Genomic DNA, 23426 nt, shown 5'->3' with positions numbered 1-23426 from the left:
TTGATTTCGACTAGGCTATCATTACTGTCGTTTGCTCTGCATTCTGCTCTATTCGTGTCTCTTAACGCTGCATCTATCGTTTTCCTTTACATAGCTATTTGTGTTGTCCTCAGTTTAAGTTCAACCCTTTCCGTTAGCCTTCATGTTCCTGCCCCATAGATTAGTACTGGTAAAATGACATCTGCTTTAGTCTAGAAATGCATGTCGGTAAGCTCTTATTCAGCATTTGAAAAATGCCTGCCAAATGCACTCCGCCCCATTCTTATTCTCCTAGTTATTTCACTCTCCTGGTCCGGATCTGCGGTCACTACGTGCGCTAAGTCGATGTATTTCCTTACTACTTTCAACGCTTCGCTACCTATATTAAACCGCTGCTGCCTTCCGAGGCTGTTGAACATCACTTTAGACTTCTACATATTAATTCTTAGACCCACCTTCCTTCTTTGCCAGTCTACATCTTTGATCACGCTTTGCAGTTCGTCTGAGTTGCCTAGCAAGGCGATGTCACCAGCGAAGCGTAGATCAGTTTGATATTCTTCGTTAACTTACATCCCCAGTTCTTTCAAATCTAAATATCTGAGTTACCTCCTGTTAAGACGTCTTGAATAGTACCAGAGTGATCGTGTCCCCTTACTTTACACCCTTTCTGGTTAGTATTTTGTCACTTTCCCTGTGAAGGACTATGGTTGCTGTGCAACCGCTGTAGTTATTTTCCGTGACCCTTGGTGCCTGCTGCGCTGAGGTTACGACTCAGTCAAAAGATTTCTCGCAAGCTATGAAGGCTACATATAGAAAGTGGTTATGTTTCGCGCTTTTTGCAGCCTCCTGATTTATGGTGGGAATGGGGACTATTGCCTAGCAGCCTTTCCGAAAGCCAGCGTGGTCCTTTGGTTGACTGAAGACTGAGGCTGATCTAATTCGTTTAGTGATTACCTCAATAAAAGCCTTGTAGAGCATCCGCCTCGCGTGGAAGACAGAGATTGGAACCCCGGTGAGGCGGAATTCTCTACCCGAAAAAAAAAGCGAATGATGATGGCATTAAAAATCCAGGCCTATAGGGTGCGGCCTGATACCGGCGACCAGAGCCAAAAACGCACCCTCCCACCAGAACAGGGTTTGGCTATCCTGGTGTAGTGCTTGGCCACCACTTATTATAAGCATAGACCAACTGAGCCCTCATCACTATGTGCCACCACCTCTTATATGAAAACACCATCCCAACTGGACTGCCCGGTAGCCTCTGGGCACGCTCTCTTCTCTTGCATTGCACCTGCTATCTGGATTTGCTTGAAAACTGTATTTAAACAACGACAGCTACTGGAGCCTTAGGTGATACGCCTATTCCGACAGCCCACTGACCTGCGCCGCAGCGTGGGCCCTGCGAGCCAGTCCTCGTTGCTGGTCGGGGTCCTCACTGTGCAGAATGGCCTCCCACTGCTCCATATTGGGATTCGGAAGTCTGTCTATGGCAGGATTGAATTGGCGTCACCACACCATGTGAAAAGCTCTCGATATTTCTCCACAGTGTGGGCACTCTGGTTTGTAGGGTGAAGAGTACCATTGGTGTTTAAGTGGAGTTACGAGAGTGTCAGTTTGTAGTCGGCGAAGAGTGTGTTCTGCCTTGTCTATGAGTTTTGTGAGGTGTGGGGTATGTCTGTCTGGCCTGTCTGTAGGCCTGTAGGTGTTTGGCGAAGCTGATTACGGCCTGTGTAACGTGTTCCTGTGCCTCGTCGGCTAGGGGGGAATCCCGGTATAAGAGAGCACCGGGCTGCAGGAATTTTGTGAATCTGTCAGTACATTAGCGTATGAAACAAATATGAGTGACTTAGACGAGCATTATGGCCCAAGGCTTAAAAGAAAAGGAAATGCCGTCAGGTCAATACCTTGAAAATCATTGATTGCTCACATCTAGGCTACAAAGACCTGCACGGCATTTCAGGCCTTACTGCTGTGCCTTGCTGAAATCATGTAAAGCTCACCAGGGCACCGATGGCAGTGAAGCTGCCACATGGCTAATGAAGCGTGCTTGGAGCCGGGTGTTCTTGTGGTCGCGTGTCTGTGCTGTCATTTTCCGACCAGAGGCATGTTTATTCGCCATTTCGTGTTCGTTTAGAGACGCACACAAAATATAAAACTGAAGATCTGAGTAATTATGCCCTTGCTACAGCGAATTCGAACATGCAACATGAGATTAAATTTTTGAAAATGTCAAGTTCTGCAATTTACAAATAAAAAGCAACCATTACCTACCCAGTACTCTTTAGGCGACAGAAACTTATCATTTGTTAAGAATTACAAGTACTTAGGTGTTATCTTCGCAAACAACCTTTCTTGGAACGATCACGTAAACCATATTGCTGCCAAGGCAAGTCGTGTGTTAAACTTTTTAAAGCGCAATTCTAAGCAAGCACCTGCTGATTTGAAGGAGACACTCTACTTGACAAACGTGCGTCCCATTTTAGAATATGGTTGTGCGACTTGGGATCCTGCAACAAAAACACTTATCAGCGAACTCGAACGAATTCAAAAACGAGCAGCAAAGTTTGTGTCCGCAAGCTATGATTTCAACAAAAGCTCCTCTCAGATTTGCAAAAATTTGGGCTGGCCTTTACTGCAAGACAGACGCAAATACCTTATACTTAAGCTATTTCACAATATTTTTATAGGCTCAACAGGTTTGTCTAAAGATTCATACATGAAAGCTTCCAGCTACATATCCTCCCGTTTAGATCATTCTTTAAATGTTCAAGAATACCGGTGCCGTGCAAATGTCTTTAAAAACTCATTTTTTCCCAGAACAGTGCATGACTGGAATAAATTGCCGGAAGATGTCTTAGCCCTGCAATCTTCTTTTGGAAATGCCCTGTCGCGACTTTTGTTGAATTCACTTTTCTTGCGTCTTTCTTGCTTTCATGGTTCTTTCGTTATAAGTTTGCTCAGTATTGGAATGCGTTGTATTTTTATTGTTTGTTTGTTTGTTTTGTACGCAGTGCCATCTGCATGACAATGTATGCTTTGCAATTGTATCCCCCCTACAAAATGCCCTCAACGGGCGCTGTAGGTACCTCAATAAATAAATAAATAAATAAATAAATTGCGGAAGCATTTTGCGGAAGCACACAAATTGCGGAAGCACACAATCGGAAGCATTTTATTGATCGGACCACGTCTTCCCGTGGTGATGTTTGCAATGTGGTTGCGCCCACAGCCTTCATTCTGCCCTTTATTTGTGCTACATCCGCTCCTCAATCTTGCTGAATAGCTCTCACAGTTTCTCATTTTAGTTTTGCTTTCCTGCTTTTTGAAGCAAGTGAGCACAATTCAGTCTGAAAAGTGCGCAGTGAGGTCTTAATCGAGTGCCACGTCAGAATATTCTCCTGTCACTGCACATTGATTACACCGCTGTCTCACGGGACGTCTCACTTGTCACTGAGCAACAACTGCAGTACTAGTAATCAACAGCTGCCGCCGCAGATAGACTTTTAGTCACCGCTGAACCCAGTAGTCATTAATCCTATGAAGCTTCATCGAATGCTGTTGAAAATGTCAGCGGCCATTCGAACCTCTCACCAGCAGCACGTCACCAGCGAAAGGGACTGCAAAATAGCATTTTTGAATTCTGAAACATGATGAAATCATTTTGGAGTATGCAACCAATAGCTCCATAGTAATAAAAGAGCGTGCCTTCGTAGGCTTATTGTTACGCTCTATAGAATGGAACCCCCTCCCTCAAAGCAAAACAAGCTTCGTGTATTTCCTGCGAGGCTATGGCGCGTGGTTCTAGATAACATCTGGAATTCATCACTTTCTTATTAATGCTCAGGAGATGTGAAGAAACAGGTATACGACGCACCTGCGCGGTAGGGAGGACCGCTGCGGGACACTCATCCTCCATCTGTGTAAGTCTGTTGACTTCAGCGCCTGCCTTTTTGGGGATATGATTGTTTTTACCCACATTATTGTAGCTGAAATAAACCCTGTTATACACTGAGACATTAAGTTATGATTCGAGGGGGTCTCTTTATGGACGGAAATGGGCCTCGTTGTGGCGGCTACTATCGACAACGTTGGCATGTGGAAGGCTTAGTTGAGCAGGGCCAGCAAGGAGTTTGTAGAGTGCTGCAGCAGTTTCGGAAAGCAATTCTGCAGTTTTCCTTCTTTGTGTGAGCCAGCCGTTGTCCCTGCTAAGTTGTGTTGCAACCACTTGTATCGAGTGAACGTTGACATAATCTCGTATCCTTTCAGAGCCTCACTTCGTTTCAAGGAAAGACATTTTGGCTTCCCAGATGAGGCTAAAATCTGATGACTCCGAGGTATACTAGCAAAAGCATCGCGGTCCACGTGGGATCAGTGCTATGCCGCTTCTGCTATAGACTGTGCTGTGTCAGTGTTGCGCCGGAAACATGTGTAACACACACTGCCTTCCTCACGAGAGCAACAATGCACAAGCGAAATCTCAAAAAATGCACAAGAAATTCAGGGGGCACTTCGACTGTCCAAAGTTCGTAGAGGCGAAAGCGTTTTCCGCACCACTTTGGCTGCCTCTGTGGCACTGGTGGCGTCACCACTTGATGACATCACACACAATTAATGAGTAATTACCGAGTAATGACAAATTACTAGTTAATGGCTAATTACTGATTAATGACTAAATACTAATTAACTGCTAATTAATGACGCTTAATCTTCGCCTTTGGAAGTGGAACGCGACAGCGTGTTGCAGCGCTGTCAGGGAGTCCGGGGAACACAACCACCACCCGTTCGGCGCGATGCCTTGCCCTTTGAACGCAACGCTTTTTGAGGAAAGGAAATCTCGGTGGACACCTGAACCGCACCGTACAGGAAGGGAGGAAGTGGGAGTGAAAGAAGAAAGAGAGAGGGGCCGTAATGAAGGAAATGAATATTGTATCTGAGGAAAGGAAATTACGCAGTAGCTGTCTCACCTATATCGGTGGACACCCGTCAAAAGCGTGACACCTCTGCTGACAAGCTTCTGCTGACAACCTTCTGTCAACAGCGATGAGACAATAAATGCTTTCGCTTTAAAAATCAAGGCTACAGAAACGTGGGTGAAATGTGGCAGCAAGACCGTGACGTTGATATTCGCCGTACATGTTTTAGACCCTTTAAGACTAACTTCCTGGGTGTGCAAAGCCAGCGACGTTACTTTGTAATGGTTTTCTTCAAGGTGTGTTCTGTTGTCTTTGAACACTGGTAACCACACATCCTCGTTAGATCCTACGTGCATTATAGTACACAATTATATTACGCGGGATTTGAAAAAAAAAAACGCATTACTTCTGTAGCCTAAGTGCCATTTGAAGACAGAGAGCCCCCACTGAGCCTCTAGTCAGCTTTCCAAAAACTGAGGAACGATAGGGGCGCCCCGAGGAGCCTTCAAAGTTGGTTGCTTCGTCTAAATAAGATTTCTGCTCCCAGTGGAAAAATAGCAGCAAGTTTCTCGTGGTTTAACATATAACTATTCGTAATTTTTATTTAAATGCGCATCCTGTCGTGCCTGTATTTAAGCAAATATACTTCAATTAATCAATCAATCAATCAATCAATCAATACAATCAATCAATCAATCAATCAGTTTCTTTCGCACTGAGGAAAACACTTAAGAAGTTCAGGCCTGCCAAAGCCTTATTGGGCTTGTATGGGAGCGCCTGGCAAACCGCGAAAAGTGGCGTGCAGTGCGTTATGCACATAAAAAAGGATAAATAAGCAAATAACAAAAAGCAAACATAAGTGTAGAACAGAAACAGCAAAGTTTAACTTATCAATGTTAACAGTTGATTCGAGAAAGCGACGTATGCATAAAACCATGTCAACACCAATAGTATATCGACACCTACCGGGGATTAAATGCACAGGAAAAAGTCACTATCAAAGGGCTGACGAGAAGAGAAAGGTGAAAAATTGCTGGATAGAAAAAATAAGTAAAAAATAAAAGTAAGTGCCTGTTGGAATATTCTTCACTGAAACTCCATTGCGTTTGTAAAGCAAATTAAACGCATTGTTCGTTTGATTGCTTCATGAATGTTATTTTATTATTCTTACGGGAATTACCTGTCATGATCCTGTGTAACATGTATAGTACTTTCAAGGTATTGTAAGTTGTATGACTCACTGCTTTGCTGTCAAAGTTAGCGGCTGGATGTCCAAGAGGCAACTTTTACTGTGGTCACCCTGCCACCATGTACATTTCGGTACTGAAATAAAAGAAAACATATTAAACTAAAATAAAACATTGACCAGCTGACAGGAAAATGCAAGTAAATTCGGACAGACATGGGTAAGGTAAGAATTCCAAAATAAATCGCTATCAAACAGCAGACTAAGATATTTTACAGGGGAGGCATAAGCTAACTGTGCACATGAGCATGAGGGCACATCAGATGTATGTAAAACCATAGAACTGTCAAGCGTCAGTTTCTTTAATGGGTTACAAAAGTATAGCAGCTTAGTTTCGTGTACGTTAATGTTGATAAGATTGTGTGCAAACCAGTCCATAACTTTTATTTGAGCACTTTGGAGATCATTAACAGCATCAGACAAGTGCTTTGCATAGGAAATGATAACCGTATCCTCAGCATATTTTGCTAAACGACCAGGTACGGAGTTAACTGTCTAGATCATTAAAAAGATAATACACCGCCGCAGTGGCTCAGTGGTTACGGCACTCGGCTGCTGACCCGAAAGACGCGGGTTCGGTCCCGCCTGCGGCGGCTGAATTTCGATGAAGGCGAAATTCTAGAGGCCCGTGTACTGTGCTATGTCAGTGCACGTTAAAGAACCCCAGGTGGTCGAAATTTTTGGAGCCCTTCACTACTGAGTCCCTCATAGCCTGAGTTGCTTTGGGACGTTAAACCCCAATAAACCAACCATAAAAAGATAATACGATGCGCGTTTCTGCAGGTCCAGAGGCCCGTAGCAAGTAAGCATGAAAAAAAAAATCATAAGGGTAGACATATTGGGTGTACGGCTTCAAAACATTTTGTGTGCGTCCATAAGAACACCCTGGGAAATGCATTTGGATTAAAAGCCAAAAATTTGTTCTTGTCTGGCGAGGATACCGCCTGTGACGTCAGGAACGATAGCCGGCGAGCAACGTCAGTCACCGATTCCTTTGTCAAAGGCGAGAATGACCAAAAATAATCAACTCAAAAAAAAAAAATTCAAGCAAAATGTGCTCCTGTCTACCATTTTCTAGTGACCTGATAACGCGCTGTGTAGATAAGCAAGTACGACCGGGGAGAAAAGTCTCGCAAGAGGCGTGCGCCGCAATTGGAGCCTATAGCTCCGTTGCTAGCCGGTGGCCTTCGGGCTCCACTTGTGGAGGAGAAAGCTGGGCTCGTGGGATGTTAAGGGGGGTGGTCAGATAAGCTTACCGCTGAAAAATGCGGACAAACGTAGATGCGCGTCCTGGAGGCTTTTGTACCCGTTAGCACATGCTGTTAGCTAGAAATACACTGCTTTCATCGCTTTCCTCGGATCGGCGCAAACTTGCCTTTGGCAGAGGGGTCTTTGCAGGGATACAAATCGCCTGGAAAGTGTGCACTGAATTGCTAAGCGCTGCGAGGGTCATCATCCGCAGCCTCTGCAGCTCGCCTCGTGGGCATATAGTTCAACGGAAAGTGGAAACAAGTGAGGAGCATAAGGCGACTGAGCCATATTTGGGTAGTCCGCCTTGCTTTCGCCGAAGCGCTATCTTGTTGTATCGAAGGAATTAATGATGTTGCTCGTATTGTCGCATGAATGCCCGAGGGTAATAGCTCACACTGACAGCCAGCTATGCGCCGGTTCCTTGGTGCGCCAGGCCATAAAAGATCGGCGAACGTCTGCAAAGACCGCCTGCATGCATATCGTTGTGAAACGATCGCCCTTCGCTCGACGTATGCCATTCGAAACGTTTAGGCGGTTAAAAGCCGACGCGAAGGCGCCGTCCGCGGGGCTGAAGCGTTCGCTATTAGATTACCGCCGCTCGATGCGAAGGTTGTTTCACTAAATCTTCCGCTCACTCCTGTCTTTTTTTGTATTATTTCCTCCCACATTAAGGGGATATAAAACTGCAGACGTGCGCTTTACTCCGCCCTCAACAAAGGACGCCATCCGCGACCTCGGATGCAACTCGCTCTTTCAAAGAATAGGAGGCCATACCGGCTCAGACGACGAAGGCGACGACGCGATTCATCTCGCCTTGTTCTGGTGGGGCTTATAAAGCGCACGGCTGCCACAAAACGCGAGTGCATTCCTGAAAAATCTCGCCAGCGCTCCAGAAAGCGCGGTGACCTTTACGCTCCTTTGTTTCTTTTTTTTTTATTTCCTCCACCGAGCCGCACTGCGCAGCCCTCGTGGGAAGTCGCTGAAGCGGCGTGCGTTGCGCTGCTCCAACTCTGTGCGTGTTTGCTGCTTTTCAGAGGAGTCGGCGGCATCCATTAACCTTGATAACAGTCTTTCCACCGCGGCTGGAAGCGCCACATAGCTCTCTGGTCGCCGACACTCCGAGACGCCGCAGCTAAACGCCGCGACGAAAGCGTGCATCTCAGTGGTCACGTGCATGCGTAATCGTCACGCCTGCGTGAGCAGCGAGCAGCCGCCACTCTTCTCAGCGCGCGCGGGCGCGCGCTCACACACACACACACACACACACACACACACACACACACACACACACACACACACACACACACACACACACACACACACACACGCACGCACGCACGCACAGGATAGCGGCTAGCGTTTTAATGTGATTGCTTTTTAACAGCAACAATCAGGCAGTGGCAGAACTTCAGAGTTCTCCCAGACGTGGTATCGATTCTTCGAGCGGATAGTGCAAGACCAACTACTGACGATCAGTAACGGGCTGAAGCCTGATACGCAGAACGCCAGGCCGTGTCCCGTGATCCTCAGGCGCCTACAGACGAGAGGTGTCCGCCGCGCTGATTCAGCCCCCCTGCCTGCCGAGCGGCCGATGAGAGGCGACGGCTTCCACGGCGATGCCCTCCGCTGCGGGCACTCTCCAGGCGAGTGCTTGCCGGTGCGGCTCGCTACCCTGCCCCGCTTCCCTTGACCGCCGCGACTGCTTTTTCTTTCTTGTTGTAATGCTCTTTGTCTCTTCTTTCTGCCGGCTGCCGGTCGCTCTCCTTGATGCGGCGCGCTTTGTCTTAGGCCGTTTCTTTTTCGATCACAGGAGCCCTGTACCCACCTTGCATCTAGCTTATCTCGTTTATGAAAGGAGCCGAACTACAGCGGCAGCTCGTCACGTGCTAGTCGCCGGCAGCCGCAAGCGCTCGGCGGGCCTCGGGAACGGGTCTGGCGGTCCTACCGCTGCCGAACTGCGCTTCCCCTCCCTCTCCTTCTGGGCTGCCTCGGGGAAGCCCGTCGCATACTACGGCTGCCGCCGCCGCCTTTTTTTGTTTCTCGCTTACCGAAGACGAAACAAAAACGGCGGCGAGAGGCTCAGAAGCAAAGAAGGAAGGCCGGGCGGAAGTTTGGTCAACAGGTAGCCAGGAGTGGGTGGGGAGATATAGCGTGCGCTCAGGCAGCCGGCGCGTCCCGCTGCTCCTGTGGAGCATCGTTTGCCGGATCTCTCTCTTTTTGCTTCTACCCTTGTACGATACAAATCCTTCCCCGCCCGCCTGGCCTCCTTTCCTGTCCCTCGTTTCTTGGGCAACGTCGCCGCGGTGCTGTCGCGTCGCGTCGCGCCGCGTGTGTGTGCGTGTGTGTGCGTGCACGAGCGTGCGTGACGTCTCCGGGGCAAACAGCGACTCGTCCCCTCTCCCTCCAGCGCTCCGTAGCACTCGCGGTGCTCATCGTTCCGCTCTGTCGCCGCATTTGCCATATCATCGTTGGCGGTCGCGCCACCCTTGGCTGAGCCGCCCCAGAAGTGCGCACCCACCAGTGCGCTCCGATTTCGTGAGAGGCGCGCGCGCGCCCAGCTGCATCCTCCCTGCCCCTGCAACGGGGAACGGCGCGAGACCGTGCGTAGCTCCGACGCCCAGCTGCCGACGACGCTTCCGACCGCCGCCCGCTGCTCCGTGCCCTTGTTCCCAGCGATCGGCCGCGCCTCTCGCTGCTGGACTTCCTGACACCGGCTAGTCGTCGTCCACTCCTCGCGGACGCCACCTTCTTCTCCCACGGACTGGGTGTACATAAATGGGATGCCTTTCTGGAACTACATCGTGAGTACTACTCGCGTCTTCTGTGTTTTATAGTACCATTTATAATGCACATTGTCCTGCGCGAGTTCGCTCTGCGTCGAATGCATGACGAAGGTTACCACCGGCACCTCTTCCTGGAAGGTCGGTCGAAGTCCCCACCTTCTGGTCGGCTTGCCTTCTGCACTCTTTAGCCAGAAGGCAGACCGAAGGCCCACCTTCCTGAGATCACGCATCGGAACTACCGGGAAACGCCGGATGTCACCGGCTCGCGTGCCTTCTCCTTTAAGAATAGAATCAACTGATCGCAAGTGCGGCTCACTCGGAAACGCGCGTGATTAACTGGAGTACGTCGCGCTGCAGGATGAAGTCGTAGCATGTCCACAAGGCCCCGGACATGCCGCGGCTCTTCCAGAGCGCATAGGTTGTCGACGAATAGCTTTGCTATATTCTTTCCGTAAGCGACGGCCCAGTGCTGATCTCGGTGCGCCGGGAACGCGTTTGTAACTCCTCGTAGACGTGAGAGCCAATATTCGCGCTGACTCAACGATACCAGCTGTCGTTCTAAACAATCCCACTAACAAGCGCTTTTTGTTGGAAAAATCATCACTTCTGTTGCTCAACTACTGTTAATTGTTCGTAACATGGGCTTACTGACGAAAGCAACCTTTCGAAAGGAACAGACCTTGGGAAGATGGTACAAATATCCAGCTAGATAAATATATTTTCTGCTTTGAATTTCAAGTATCTAACGTAACGGGGGGGGTATATCTTTCGGGTATCTCTGATCTGTAACTTTTTCAGCGTCACTTTTATCGGCCATATACAGGGTGATCTAAATTAAGCGTTATGAAATTTAAAAAAAAACGGCTCGGAGAGGTGCATCAAATCCATCTCTCCACACAAGTTATGCGGCCAGCAGCACACTGAGTGAGGGAACACTTGCCTCCGTCGGGCACATATTTAAACTAAAATCTATGTACTGTTTAATGACTGCAGTAAGCTGGCATGTTTTTATGAGGCGGTCGTACTCCTGGACATTTCCTTTCGGCACAATTCTCGCAGCAAGTGTGTGTTCCGAGATATTGGCGTCCAAATTTTCAGCTCGATCCACGCAATTGTGCGTGCAAGGCGGCGACGATCGTCGCAATACTCCTCCCGTTGTGACGCGGCTTTTAGCCAATGACGTCGGGTGTTCGTTGAAGCTGATAACTGTTTCCCTTTCACTTTCGGCTATCGAAATGGTATAAATGCCCGATGCGGCAGCTGCGTCACACTAGGGAGGAGTTTCGCGACGACTGGCACTGCCTGGCATGCGTAATCACGCGCGCGAAATAAGTGAAAACTTTCGGTGGAATGTCTAGAAACACGCGTGCTCTAGAAGAATTCTTCTGCATGGAGTAGTCTAGAAAGGCGACCGCCTCTGTGTTTCCACTACGAACATTCACGCTAGCCGCGACGGCTAAAACGTTCATTAATATATTTTATACATGACGAAAGCCGACAGTCACCGGAACCGATGAGCATAGGCGATGTTTTTGTTTATCTTTTGTTTTCAAATGTGTGTTTTTTTTACTTTGTGGTGTTAATCAATGGGAAATTATTAGTGTAATTATTTTTAAAGGTAATTGATTAGAACGCAGAACGAAAAACAACCACTTGCCGCTGGTGGGATCTGAACCCACAATTATCATCTCGCTTTGTATTCCCCTGTCCACATAACTTACGTGAAGCGATGGATTTCGCGCAGTGCTCAGTATCTAACGTTAAGAATTATGTAACGTTTAATTTTGATTACCCTGTATACTTCATGCATAACATGTCAGAAAAAGTCACCGCCAGGGCTGGTTAGAGGCTGTGACAGCAGTCCTAAATATTTATTGCGTCGTTGATTGTTCACCTTCGCAAAGTCAAGATCCACAGCGGGCTCTCTCCTCAACGCTTACTAGCATCCTAACAGGTTCGAACTGCGCTGAAGAGAATTGGCATGAATAGTTCGCATCTTCGAGCTGTTCACTTCAGCCTCGTCGCTCAGGTCATACAACTACTGTGAATGGCGATTTGCTTGTATACACCATCGGGCGTGGAATTCATGCCCGAAAGCGCACTGCAGCGCCATTGGTGGACCGCTTCCATATGGCGGCAGACCTTTGAGCGACTCCGTCGATGGATGCACCTCCACTTTGTCAAGGTCTGGTCAGTCGCTGCGCTTGGTTGGTCATAAAAGCAACGAACGTTCGCGTCTGTTTCTTCGCTATTACTGCTCAATGAAAAGATGACGTCATGATTACTGCGTGATATAAGAAGGCCTTCGCATAGGCCCCTCACGTAAAGCGCAGTGTACCTTTAATGGGTGCGTGCAGCGTAGGTTGAGAGAAGCATAACTACTCCGACGTGATTTCGACGCTTAGAAAACGCAACTTGTCGGACGTCTTCTAAGTTATGGGCGAGGTTGCGCGGGTGTGCGTGTTTTCTCTCAATTCATTCCGTGCCCTTGTGATCCGCATCTACCACGGCATATTGGGTAATGCTGGCGCCATGTACTTACATGCAGCTCACAACCTGGCGAAAAAGTCACGCTTTAAATATGGAACGCGGTAATGTTGAACTTTTGGGGGTACATAAGCTGCTTTTCACGCGCACGGGTGCGCAGAATCACCCAGTATGGGTTGCATTAAAGTAAGCGCGAGTGTGTCCGACACATTCCTTGGTGGATCGATCCCTAAGCCAGTGAAGCTGTAAGCGAAATCCTTCGCCTGAAAAATTCCTTTCATGAATACTTCTTAATAACTACCTGAAGCGCGGCAAGAAGCGTTGTCTTTACGCATGTCGCGCAAACCAAACGCAAAGTGGTTGTTGTCAAATCAATCTGCTTTCTTCCTTTAAATTGAAACTTTTCTGCCGCCAACGTGATTTCAATTCCTTTTTTTTTTTTGGCACCTTTCATCGCAAGTGAAGCACACTTCCCGTATGCTGTGCTCGGTAATCGAATCCGTTCATAGCGATCGATACTGAGAGAAAAAATAGGCTTGCAAACCGATAGTCTGTTGTTGTTGTTTTTTTTTTTTGCAGATAGTATTGAACAGGCTTGTATGTCAAAATATCGTGAGAATTGAAGGCAGCTTTGTTGGTAAAGTAACAGCGCTTTACTACACTGATGCGGCTGCTGCATTTCAGTTTTTGCCATCGACGAAGTCTCAGTGCTGAGAAATGTCTAATCAGCTCTCGTATGCGAAAGGCTCACTTTATGGAAGCCATCATGCGAAGGACCGGAGATGGTCACATGGCAGCGGTGCAGGCTGCATATGGACCATGGAGGAAGAAAAGAATTCAGGAGAGGCCGTTACGTCGCATGTTTTGAAGCCGGTCGTTAAGGCTGCCCCCTATTTAGCCGCCGTGTTAGCGCAATTGTGCATGCATGCACAGCAGACAATGCAGCCGACGACGCCGCTGCGCGCAACGTTACTGTACTATTGACTGCGCCATCGACCAAAGACTCCCAGTAGTCCTTGCGAAAGCGCGTCACTCCCGGCACATTTTTTGGCCTGCAGCTCGGATAGCGAGGGCCCCTCCTGAGGTTTCCTTCCTCCGTAATATGGACCTTTCCGAAAAGCGCTCCCTGGGCGTCGCCATATTGCTCGTTCGACTGTTGTACGCACCTGGCACTAGAGGCGGTGGCAGCGGTAGTGGAACTGGTTTGCAACAGTGCAAAGAGGGGTATTTCAGCGTCTTCGTGTGCACGATGGAAAAGTCGCCTAAACGCCTGCCTTGTTGCCTGTATACTTGTTGCCCATACCGGGAATTCGCCTCCAAAGATGAAAGAATCCGCGTGCTCACTATTTTCGACGCTTTCGAGCATATTATTTGGGCCACGCATGCGTTCATGCGAATCACCTCGCCAGCGTACAATCCTTCAGGTGCATTTTCCCTGTCAGGGACGGTGCAAAAGCAAGAGCTGCACGCCTCCCTCCTCTCATAGCGGCACTAACGAGGCCTGTTAAAAGGGAGCCGGCCTACGTGCCGGTAGTAATATGCCTACCGACAAAGCTACGCGGATCCTTGTCTGTCCAGGCCCTGTGGCAAGGAAACCTCAAGCTTGAGTGGCGAACAGCAGCGAAAAATGCGCAGGAATTGGCTGCGCCGTCAGCGCTGCCTCCTCCAATACAATGAAATCTTCAGGCTCATTGCAAGCAATTTCATCATCACTAGATATGATTCAAATGATTGTGATTCCGCGATTCAGGTATCACCGTGAGTGAGACAGTGGGACAATGAGACACCCCATCACCAATCAAATATGAATTGGAACCTGTTAGTCAGTGGCGCCTCAACACCGCAACGTTGTGGTAGCCTATAGTGCGAAGTGCAACGTGTTAAACTGGCAAGTGCCATATACGTATATCTGAGGGAGTAATTTGGTAGTTATGAGTAAGAGAAATATAAAAGAAGCACTTTTCCTCGGATTCTGAGGTTCTTCCTTTGTGTTTGTTTCCACGTTTCCTTTGCATCGCTCAAACAAGCACGCTCTCAATTCACGCAAGCTGCCTGTTCGTTCGTCCTCTCCCGTTTGGTGCTACGAATAGAGATTTTAAACGCATTGAGCGCTCTCACCCGAGCCCCGTCCCCAATACCGTTTTTCGTACCGACTTACGATCGCTTTGCCGGGCCACGAACCACCAGGAGTAGCCGGCCCTTCGTTCCGAGCTTCGCGCCATATCAACGCGGAAAACTGCGAGTGCGACGCTTCGCGGCGACGAAGAATGCCTCTTGCGCCAGCGGCCCGCCTGCGGCCGTTCGACGTATTTTGCCGCCCGGGCCTCCTCACCCGATTACGACACGCCTCGTCCACGGCAAGGGGATAACTCGCAGTGCACCACACAAGCTTCGCGCGCGGTCTTCCGCGTCTAAAGCAGGGGGTGACCTGTCACTCTGGGTTTCCTTTTTTGTTTGCGCGCGGCACCTCAGAGAAGGGAAGCCCCATCGTGTACTGATTTCTTTCTGGCTTGCTCTGCTCTCGTAGTACTTCGTCGTGCTTTATTTATTTTTTTGAGGCAAAGGGGAGCAGCTGCCGCGCTTCTTGATCCGGCTGATGCGGCGGTTACGGGGCGGGGCACCCGCGGAACGCGCCGCATTCGATTCGGACGGGCCCACTCGTTGCGCCAAGCGCGCATCGTTCCGTGCTCTCTGCAAGAAACGGTGTCAGCTCCACGGCCCGGCGCGTTCGCGGTTAAACCACGGACTTTTATTAGCGCTGTCGGGGGCATGGAAAGAGCGGTTACTTCGTGCAACTTGTCGTCTCGGTCTCGTCGGGAGCATACACCGTTGGTCGGCCGCATTCCAACATTCCGAGACTAGCTACCTCACTAGCTTTGTGCGCCCGTCCGCCCACACCGTCTCCGCGCTTTTTTTTTTTTCCCTCGTCGACTATCTTTCACGCTGTAATTTTCATCTGTAAAAAAAAAGGAAGAGAGAGAACACGAGCAAGAAGAAATGCCTTCTACCTACTCGGGTAAAAGGTCCCTGCTGCAAAGAGGCACGATCGTATGTTCCAGGCTCTAGGAAAGTTGATGGCCAGCGAGAGCCGTGAAAAATCTGTGTAATTCACTGACCTTTGGGGATTCACCAGTGGTGTTTGCAATAATAAGGGTGTCGCAAAGTAACTTTACTTAAAAAATAAGAGATGTAGCTTGCTAGTTGCACTGTGCACAGACAGTGTCTTTAAAATTCTTAAACTGCACGGCGCCTCAACGACCCAGGGGTTTCGTTCCTTGGCACGATATCGCGTGCAGGGTGCACACCTCACCGCGGTGGTCGCATGTTGAGGCCGAATGCAGCGATGTAGTGTTGCGGGGTACTTGCGCATGTGAAAGATCTCCAGGCAGCCGCTGTCGCGCTCAATGACTACGCCCCTCGCTACGCACAGAGTAGCTTTGGGGCATAAGAATTCATTCATTCATTCATTCATTCATTCATTCATTCATTCATTCATTCATTCATTCATTCATTCATTCATTCGTTTTTCACCTTCAGTGTTACATCTACCTCTGCTCATAACTGGAGCAGTATGGATGGTTTCTGCATACTTTCACCGAAAAAGTCTGCAACTTGACGTACCCGCCGCGATGGCCCTGTAGCCGGCATTCTGATGGCAGCTAAATGCATAGTTTTTATGTGCTGTGCAAGACCAGTGCACGCTAATTAAAACCGCAGATGGTCGAAAATGATTTGAAACTTTCCTCTAAAGCGTCCGGCTTGCATTGCCCACATCAAGCTTCGGTACGTTAAATCACACAGCACGACACGACACGACACGACATGGCAAAACACAACCCGACACAGCACGCAGGAACACAACACACAGCTATACAACACAACAACGCACTACAAAACACCACATCTCGCACCGGACCACACCCCACCATACCATACCATACCATACCATACCATACCATACCATACCATACCATACCATACCATACCATACCATACCATACCATACCATACCATGCCATCAAACTGATGGTAACCTCAAGGCAAACACTGCCATATTATCCCTTCATCTTGAAATGTGTGCGTGGAGCTCTTGTTTAAAGTGTCACAAATAATTTTCATTTTCTTGCGCTTACCTTTAGTCTATTGTTCCCCAAAACTGCCGGCTTCTATTTATATTTCTATTGAGCTGTCGTCATCCGAGACAGAAACAGGTGTTCCCGTTAGACAGGTCAGTGTGGAAAAGAGGGTTTAGCCTGTTCGACAAGTTTGCAGGACATCCGATTTTACTAATTCCCCGAAATGGTGTAATGAACAAAACATGACGAATAAAGGAAATGAGATAGGATTACGCGCCATGTACGAGTATACGGGGAAAGCTAACCGACGCCCACTAAAATAAGGGAAAAAAATTGTTTCCCAATGTTTACGCGCGGAAGCAATACCGATCATGAGACACGCTGTTTGTGGAGGGCTCCGAATTCATTTCTACCATTTGGGGTTCTTTGATGTGCGCCGATATTTTAGCACATTGACGGTGTTGCTTTTCTTGTATACATCGAGATGTGGCTGATGTCGAACAGGACTGAAACCTCGACCTTGGGCTAGGTGGCCGAACGCCATAGTCACTGAGTCACCACGACGAGAGTATGTTTAAGGACAGAAAAGGATTCTAAGCGGTTCATAGAACAGGAGTCTCATCAGTGCTGAATGTTTTCACCGAAACACGAGTGCAAACGTATTGTGCGCTGAAACGGTGCAGGCAAAACATTCTTAAGGTCCGTGCTGGAGTTGCTTTATCTGAATCTGTCTGATTATCCTGTACACCTCACCGAACGTTGGAAGTACTATAACGGAGGTCACTGGAAAACAAGGCTTATTCATGTTTCGAATAAAATGTACCTCGATCCTCAGGATAAGATCTCGAATTCGTAAGACCGGCGCGTTCGCGAAACTTCGCTGAGCTGCACACCTTGGAGAGCTAAGCACTACCTCACATGTAGCGGGTATGCACAGTACCTGCAACGCGGCATGCGTCGCCCGTGCTATATAGAACGCGTCTAAGAACGGACCTCTAAATATGCAGGTCAATCGTGACTCCCATATTATCGCCTCGTTACCTTCGAAAGCCACACCGAGGTAGGAAGGTTCGCTTCGTATACGCCTCTCCTTATCACAGCGGGCCTCAAGATAATCACGAGTGCGGCGTATAGGGATTTTATGCGTACACGCGCAACATGTTTAGAATTCGGTAGATAACGTCACTAGCGCGCGTCTCCCTACGCACTCCGCGAGGAGGGATTGACGCGTCGCGGATTCCTCTTCTTCGAACGTTCGGAATTCCAGGATCACTCCTGGGAATGTCGCGCGAACGTGAGCGGCAGTCACAACGACTTTTCCGGCTGATAGCGCTCCGCGGGACATCGCCGCTGTTCGTTTCCACGGAGGGCGATCGCTTCAAACACACATACACATAGACACGCACACCCATACACTTCCTAAAAGCCTCTGCTGTCTGTCGCTGACGCTGACTGACCGCTTGCGCATCGCTGCAGGCTTGCTGCACTAGACTTTTTTCTTTTTTTTTCTCCCGGCTTCTTAGCAGGTACGTCGCTACGCCTTTCGCAATAGCTGAAATGGCACTGAACTTGGTCAGGTCTGTCCTCTCAGTCACTTCCGTCTCTGCAGATCTTCGCAATTTACGCGGCAGAAAAAAAAAAAGTACAAGCGCGATCTCTGCAGCTGTGAGTGCGCACGCGCGAAGAGCGTTCCGGTTTTTTTCGCGTTTGTCGCTGTGTGTCTCGGAGACTTCCACGCTTCCGGGTTCTAAAGGCGGCTCACGTCCGATGCGTTCGGGCTTCTTGGCCGTCCTCTGTACGTGCCTGCCTGAGAGTCACAAAATGCGGGCCTTCTTTGTAGGTTTCTTCTCGCCAAAACTATGGCGACGCAGCAAATAGAGGTCGTTCGGGCTAAAGGTCACCGTGGCTGTCATATAAGAACGCAAGGGAGACGAGAAAAGGGGCTGAAATCTGGCTTGACGCCGCACGAATCACCAAGCCTCGAGCCACCCCTCCCCCCCTCAATTCATCTGATAAATAATAATAAAAAAGGAAGCAAGAAGTAATGCCCTACAATGTTTTCATGTTGAGGCGAAAATATAAGAGGGGCTTGTGATAAAGGCATTCAAAATTTCCGTCGGTTATCGGACTATGCTACTGTTTCTCTGGCTTTCGCCGCTAACTATACACTATTTAAGCCGGAGTATTATTCAGCGCTTGTCTAATGATGGCACTCAAAGGAAGAGAAGATGGAGAAGTTTGGTTTGGCTTGGTTTGGTTTATGGGGTTTAACGTCCCAAAGGAACTCAGGCTATGACAGACGCCGTAGTGAAGGGCTCCGGAAATTTAGACCACCTGGGGTTCTTTAACGTGCACTGACATCGGTTCATATCGGCCCTGCTTGTTTCGCTATTGCTGGATTTAGAACCTCCACCAGGCATGGGCTCATAGACACTTGGTGATAGCGCAGCCTGAATCTTTCGGACGTGAGTGGAAGCATTCTCTTCCGCCACTGTATTTCCATACAGAAAAGTGCACAAATAAATTAGTCATCTAATAAAAGTGGTAGTAAAAAGTGCATTCAAAGCAATGCTCCCATTTCACACGTTAGAACGTACTGTTCTAGAACTTTGGGTGTGTTCTGAAATCATAGGCACGTATATAGACGAACACGCAAATTTGTCAGACAATTAAAAAAAAAACATGCAACAAGGAATATAATTCAAGGAAAATCTGTGAGTTGAGCGCAAGATTTTGGGAGTTATTGGCAGTCAGCAAGTGTAAGGCTAGTAAGATTTATGACTTGCTAAAGATACGAGTTCAGTAATCCAGGAAGGATATTAGCCAGCATATGATAAAGTTATCATTTGTTCGGTAACGAGGAACACTATAGATTTCGGAAGAACGAGTGACATGCGATGGAACATTTTCATCTAGATTTGCCATCTCTAACTGCATTGTGTTGTCGTACCTGGAGTTGAAATAAAACTTTCGCAGCAGCGCGCATTTGTACACGGGTGTGCCTTTGTTACGTCATATTGTTTAAACAAATGATCTGAGTGCTCCTTATTACGTTTCCGCAGTGACTTATTTGAAGCGCGCAGCAGAACACGTAATACAGCGCGCGCAGCAAACGGTGGAGCGGCGAAGGGGTCGAAGGAGAGTCGTGTTGACACTGGTCTTCGCGGCGATCGGATCCTCCCGAAGCGACCGGCGCTTATTAGAGCGAGTCCGCAGGCAGACAACGCGCTCACGCGCGGAACGAGAACTCAATATGCAAACAGGTTTCGTCCGCTTGACTTGTCGGGTCGAGAACGCCCACTTTCCTGATGATGCTACTGCCCGTTCTCCAGCTGCAAGACAGGCACGAGCGCGCGGCGAAGAATCAGGGGCACAACCGCAACAACGCGCTCGGGCGCTTATATAAGCGGGGAAAAGACAAACAACCGAAAGGAATCTGTTATGGGTTACTTTAATTTTGGTACCTAATTTTTTTTTTTCGCCATGGGTGCCTCGCGGTGGTTGTTCAATCGACGTGTCCGCCGCTGTCGCTAACCTGGTCGTCCGTTCAATCGAATCCTCGCGTTCGTTTCGAATACGACCGCCGTGGCTGCTGCGACGTTGCTCGCCGCGCTCCGAGAAGTTCACGCGTGCGTGGAGGGAGGATGCGCGGTCGTTATCCACGCTCGGCGAATGCGCCTCCTTCCAGCGCGCCCCCGCGCTTCTTGTTAGTTGGCGGCGCGCGCAGCTCTCGCTGTCGGCGCGTTCCGTCTTCGGCGACTCGGGGCCCGGTGCACGGTATCATGAGCCTCCCGCCGCGCTCTGATTTGCGCACCGCCCGTGCGAGTCGGCCGCGGTCGCCGACTATGACGGGGGACGTCTCGTACGTACAAGCGGGCCGGCGGTTACAGCAGCAATTCCCGGCCACGCCTCGTGGGCCTGCGCCCCTGGGCTGCTTGTTTGCCCCGTCGGGCATGGCGACGCGGTGAGCCGCACTGCGGCCGTCATGTGTGCTTCTCCCGCGTTTCGCGACCACCTCGCAGAGCAGAAGGGTTGTGGCTTTGCGCTGTGGACGAGCGAGAATATCTCTTTGTTATCGCCCCATGCTGACTGCAGGCGATGGACGGCGACCTCTCCCGCTCCTTGCACCACAGATGCGTTACTGTGCACACATTGTTGGAAGCACACGTCTGTATACGGTGCACATGTTCTGCGGACGAGTGTGCGGCGTGTGCGTGTTTGCGCAGTGCAAGTGTATACCCGTGCTGGCAGTACAGGCGGCAGCGTGATATCGCACGGCTGCAACAAACTACGGCCGCAGGCTTCGCGGCAGCCGAGACGTGAAGAACTATTATATGCTGCCAGGAGCCTTTCGGTCTTCTCTCGGATGAGGACATTCGCTTAAACCTATCATGGAGCAGCGGTAACTCTATCGCCTGTTACCAATGTTGCCGGCTTACCTCAAGATCCTAATGCTATGAATGTGCTTGTTCGCTGTAAGTACGTCGCACATGCCAAAACAGGCCCTTTGTCGCAATATGGCGCGATTAGGCAGCCGTGGTGGACGAGAGGAGACAACCGAACACTTGTTCTGTCAATGTCCTCCTTGGCCGTGGTGGATGATACGTACAGTGGCGTACTAGGCGTAGCACGGGCAGTCCATGCACTTAGTCATTGTCCAGTCTTGCGTTCACGTGCTACCTGATTTATATAATCCTTTAAGAATGTAGACTGCCAAATGTTTCCTTCGCCCTTCTCCAGCGACGCGTAAAAGCAGGCCCATGACGTATAATAAAAGTAAGGAGCCCATGGGTTTCACTTCTAAGCCGTGTTACAGGGCTTGTGTAGCACAAGTGGGCGTCCTAACATTCTGAGTGGTGAGGAATAAAGTTCCTCCTACCTTCAAGAGATCTGGAACGCTGGTGTTGCCAACGAACCACATAACAAGCCGCAAGAGGCAGTACCTTCTAAAGGACTCCTGTCTCTTCGATGACCTTGCTAGTTGGGCAGTTGACACTATAGGTTCGGAAAACACTGTTTTGATCCCTGATGTCGTCTTACTTGCGCGACAAACCCTGACTTTGCAGCATTCAGGTCCTTACCTGGCATCCTTGGTTCTTTCCACATCCCTCTGTTTCCTCTTTCTTTTTTACACCCCCTCATTCCCTTCTCCCTATGCAGGGTGGCCAACCGGAGCGCCCTTATGCTTAACCCTTCCGCATTTCCTCCGCCTCCCTCCCTTTCCTACCAGGTGCCCGAACAGGATAGGAATGAGGGTAGGGGAGAGGATTCTGTTGCACAGAATGAATTCTAGACCTAACCACCGTCTATGTTTCCCACCACATCACCAGTGTTTTACGTCATTAACTAGTCCCATGGAAGAATTACGCTAAGGTTCTCGGGCGCTTGTTACACGGTTTCCAATCAAAGAAAAACTGCTGCAAATACAAGGTAACCAAAAACTTTTGCAAAAGTAAAACAGATATGGAAATTACGGCTTAATATGCTGAATAAATGGTAAAACTGGAAGCAGGAACGTCAACCGTGACAAATATATGCGCACTGCACACTCACAGCAATCACAGCTTCAACAGTGGCGAAGAGAAATGAAGGTGTAGAAACAGCTCATTCAGGGTTGTCTGCTCTTTGACTTCAGAGGTGGGCTTTTCAGCAAGCCGCATTATACGTCAGGCCTTTGGGAATAAGGCTGTTTTTGAATGCACTACCAGGCATTGTTTCCAAAAGTTGAACTTCGAAGATCGCCTCTTTGTTGTGCACCCCGCAGTAGCCGGAGTCAGACGATGAGGCCCAGAAGGCAGCCAAAGAGGAGGATAGAAGCCAAACGTATGGTGAGCTTGCCGTAAGCTTTCAGGTTTCCAACAATACCACCAGAGTTTACTTGCTGCACCGAACCATGGGAAGGCGTTCGAGTAGCGCAAGTCCACACACTCTCGGATGCAGACAAGCAATGACGAGTGACGACAGACTGCTTAAAATAATAAAAATAATAATAATTATTATTATTATTCAGTATAATCCGAGCATACATAAAACGGAAGCGCCAAAGCCACAAGTGGGCTTGTGCGGCAACAACCGGCAGCCGCGGCAATCTTCGCGCTGCATCAGAACTCCGTCAGAGGCAAAATAAATTAAAAGAAGTAAATATAAAGAACAAAAATTTGGCACAGAACACTATGAAAAAGCATTGATAAGATTTTAGAACGGTTCTGTAACGCTTGAACAGCAACACGCAGTTTTTTGCGGGTGGTTAAAGAAAATCAATCGTCCAGTAATTCGTTAAAGATAGCTGGCACGTAATATTGTCTAGTTGCTTTGCCGTCTAGTTGCATACCTCTCCCAGAAATGCAATGCAATAATTTTCGATGGAGTGCTTACCGGTGACGAAAAGTGTGCCCTGCTTGAAAGTCACAAGCGTGCCCGACATTAGCTTTGATCACGGAACCCCATGCCTCACATTGGGAAATTTTCTCTACATTTACGCAAGGGCTTCATTTATCTTCGCCGCTGCTCGAGCTACGCCCTTTGTGAAAGTGCTACTCGTGTTTGTATTAGTCGTGGCCTACTTGCACTCCAAGTTGTCAGCGCATGAGGCATTTATTTACGAATGTGAAATATTTTTTTTCTAATGTGACATCAAAATTGGCTTGAACTTTTTTGGTTACCTCGCAAGTAAACGTCGGCTGACCAGACC

The 23426-nt window shown here is 48.8% G+C and overlaps 1 protein-coding gene across 1 annotated transcript in view; it reads left to right on the top strand.

The window, feature by feature from the left end:
- Nucleotides 1-9851: 9851 nt before the first annotated feature.
- The window catches only part of LOC149353418 (uncharacterized), an 84746-nt gene continuing 71171 nt past the window's right edge, over nucleotides 9852-23426 (top strand). The window contains exon 1 of the mRNA XM_089582544.1: nucleotides 9852-10190. Coding sequence (XP_089438670.1) covers nucleotides 10170-10190 — 21 coding nt within the window. The 5' untranslated portion in view covers nucleotides 9852-10169. The remainder of the gene's footprint in view (nucleotides 10191-23426) is intronic.

Source organism: Amblyomma mixtum, chromosome 3 (genome assembly GCF_055824585.1).
Source record: "Amblyomma mixtum isolate Tamu chromosome 3, ASM5582458v1, whole genome shotgun sequence".
NCBI lineage: Eukaryota > Metazoa > Arthropoda > Arachnida > Ixodida > Ixodidae > Amblyomma > Amblyomma mixtum.
The sequence above is the reverse complement of the archived record's forward strand: the minus strand, read 5'-3'. Positions and strand labels throughout refer to the sequence as shown.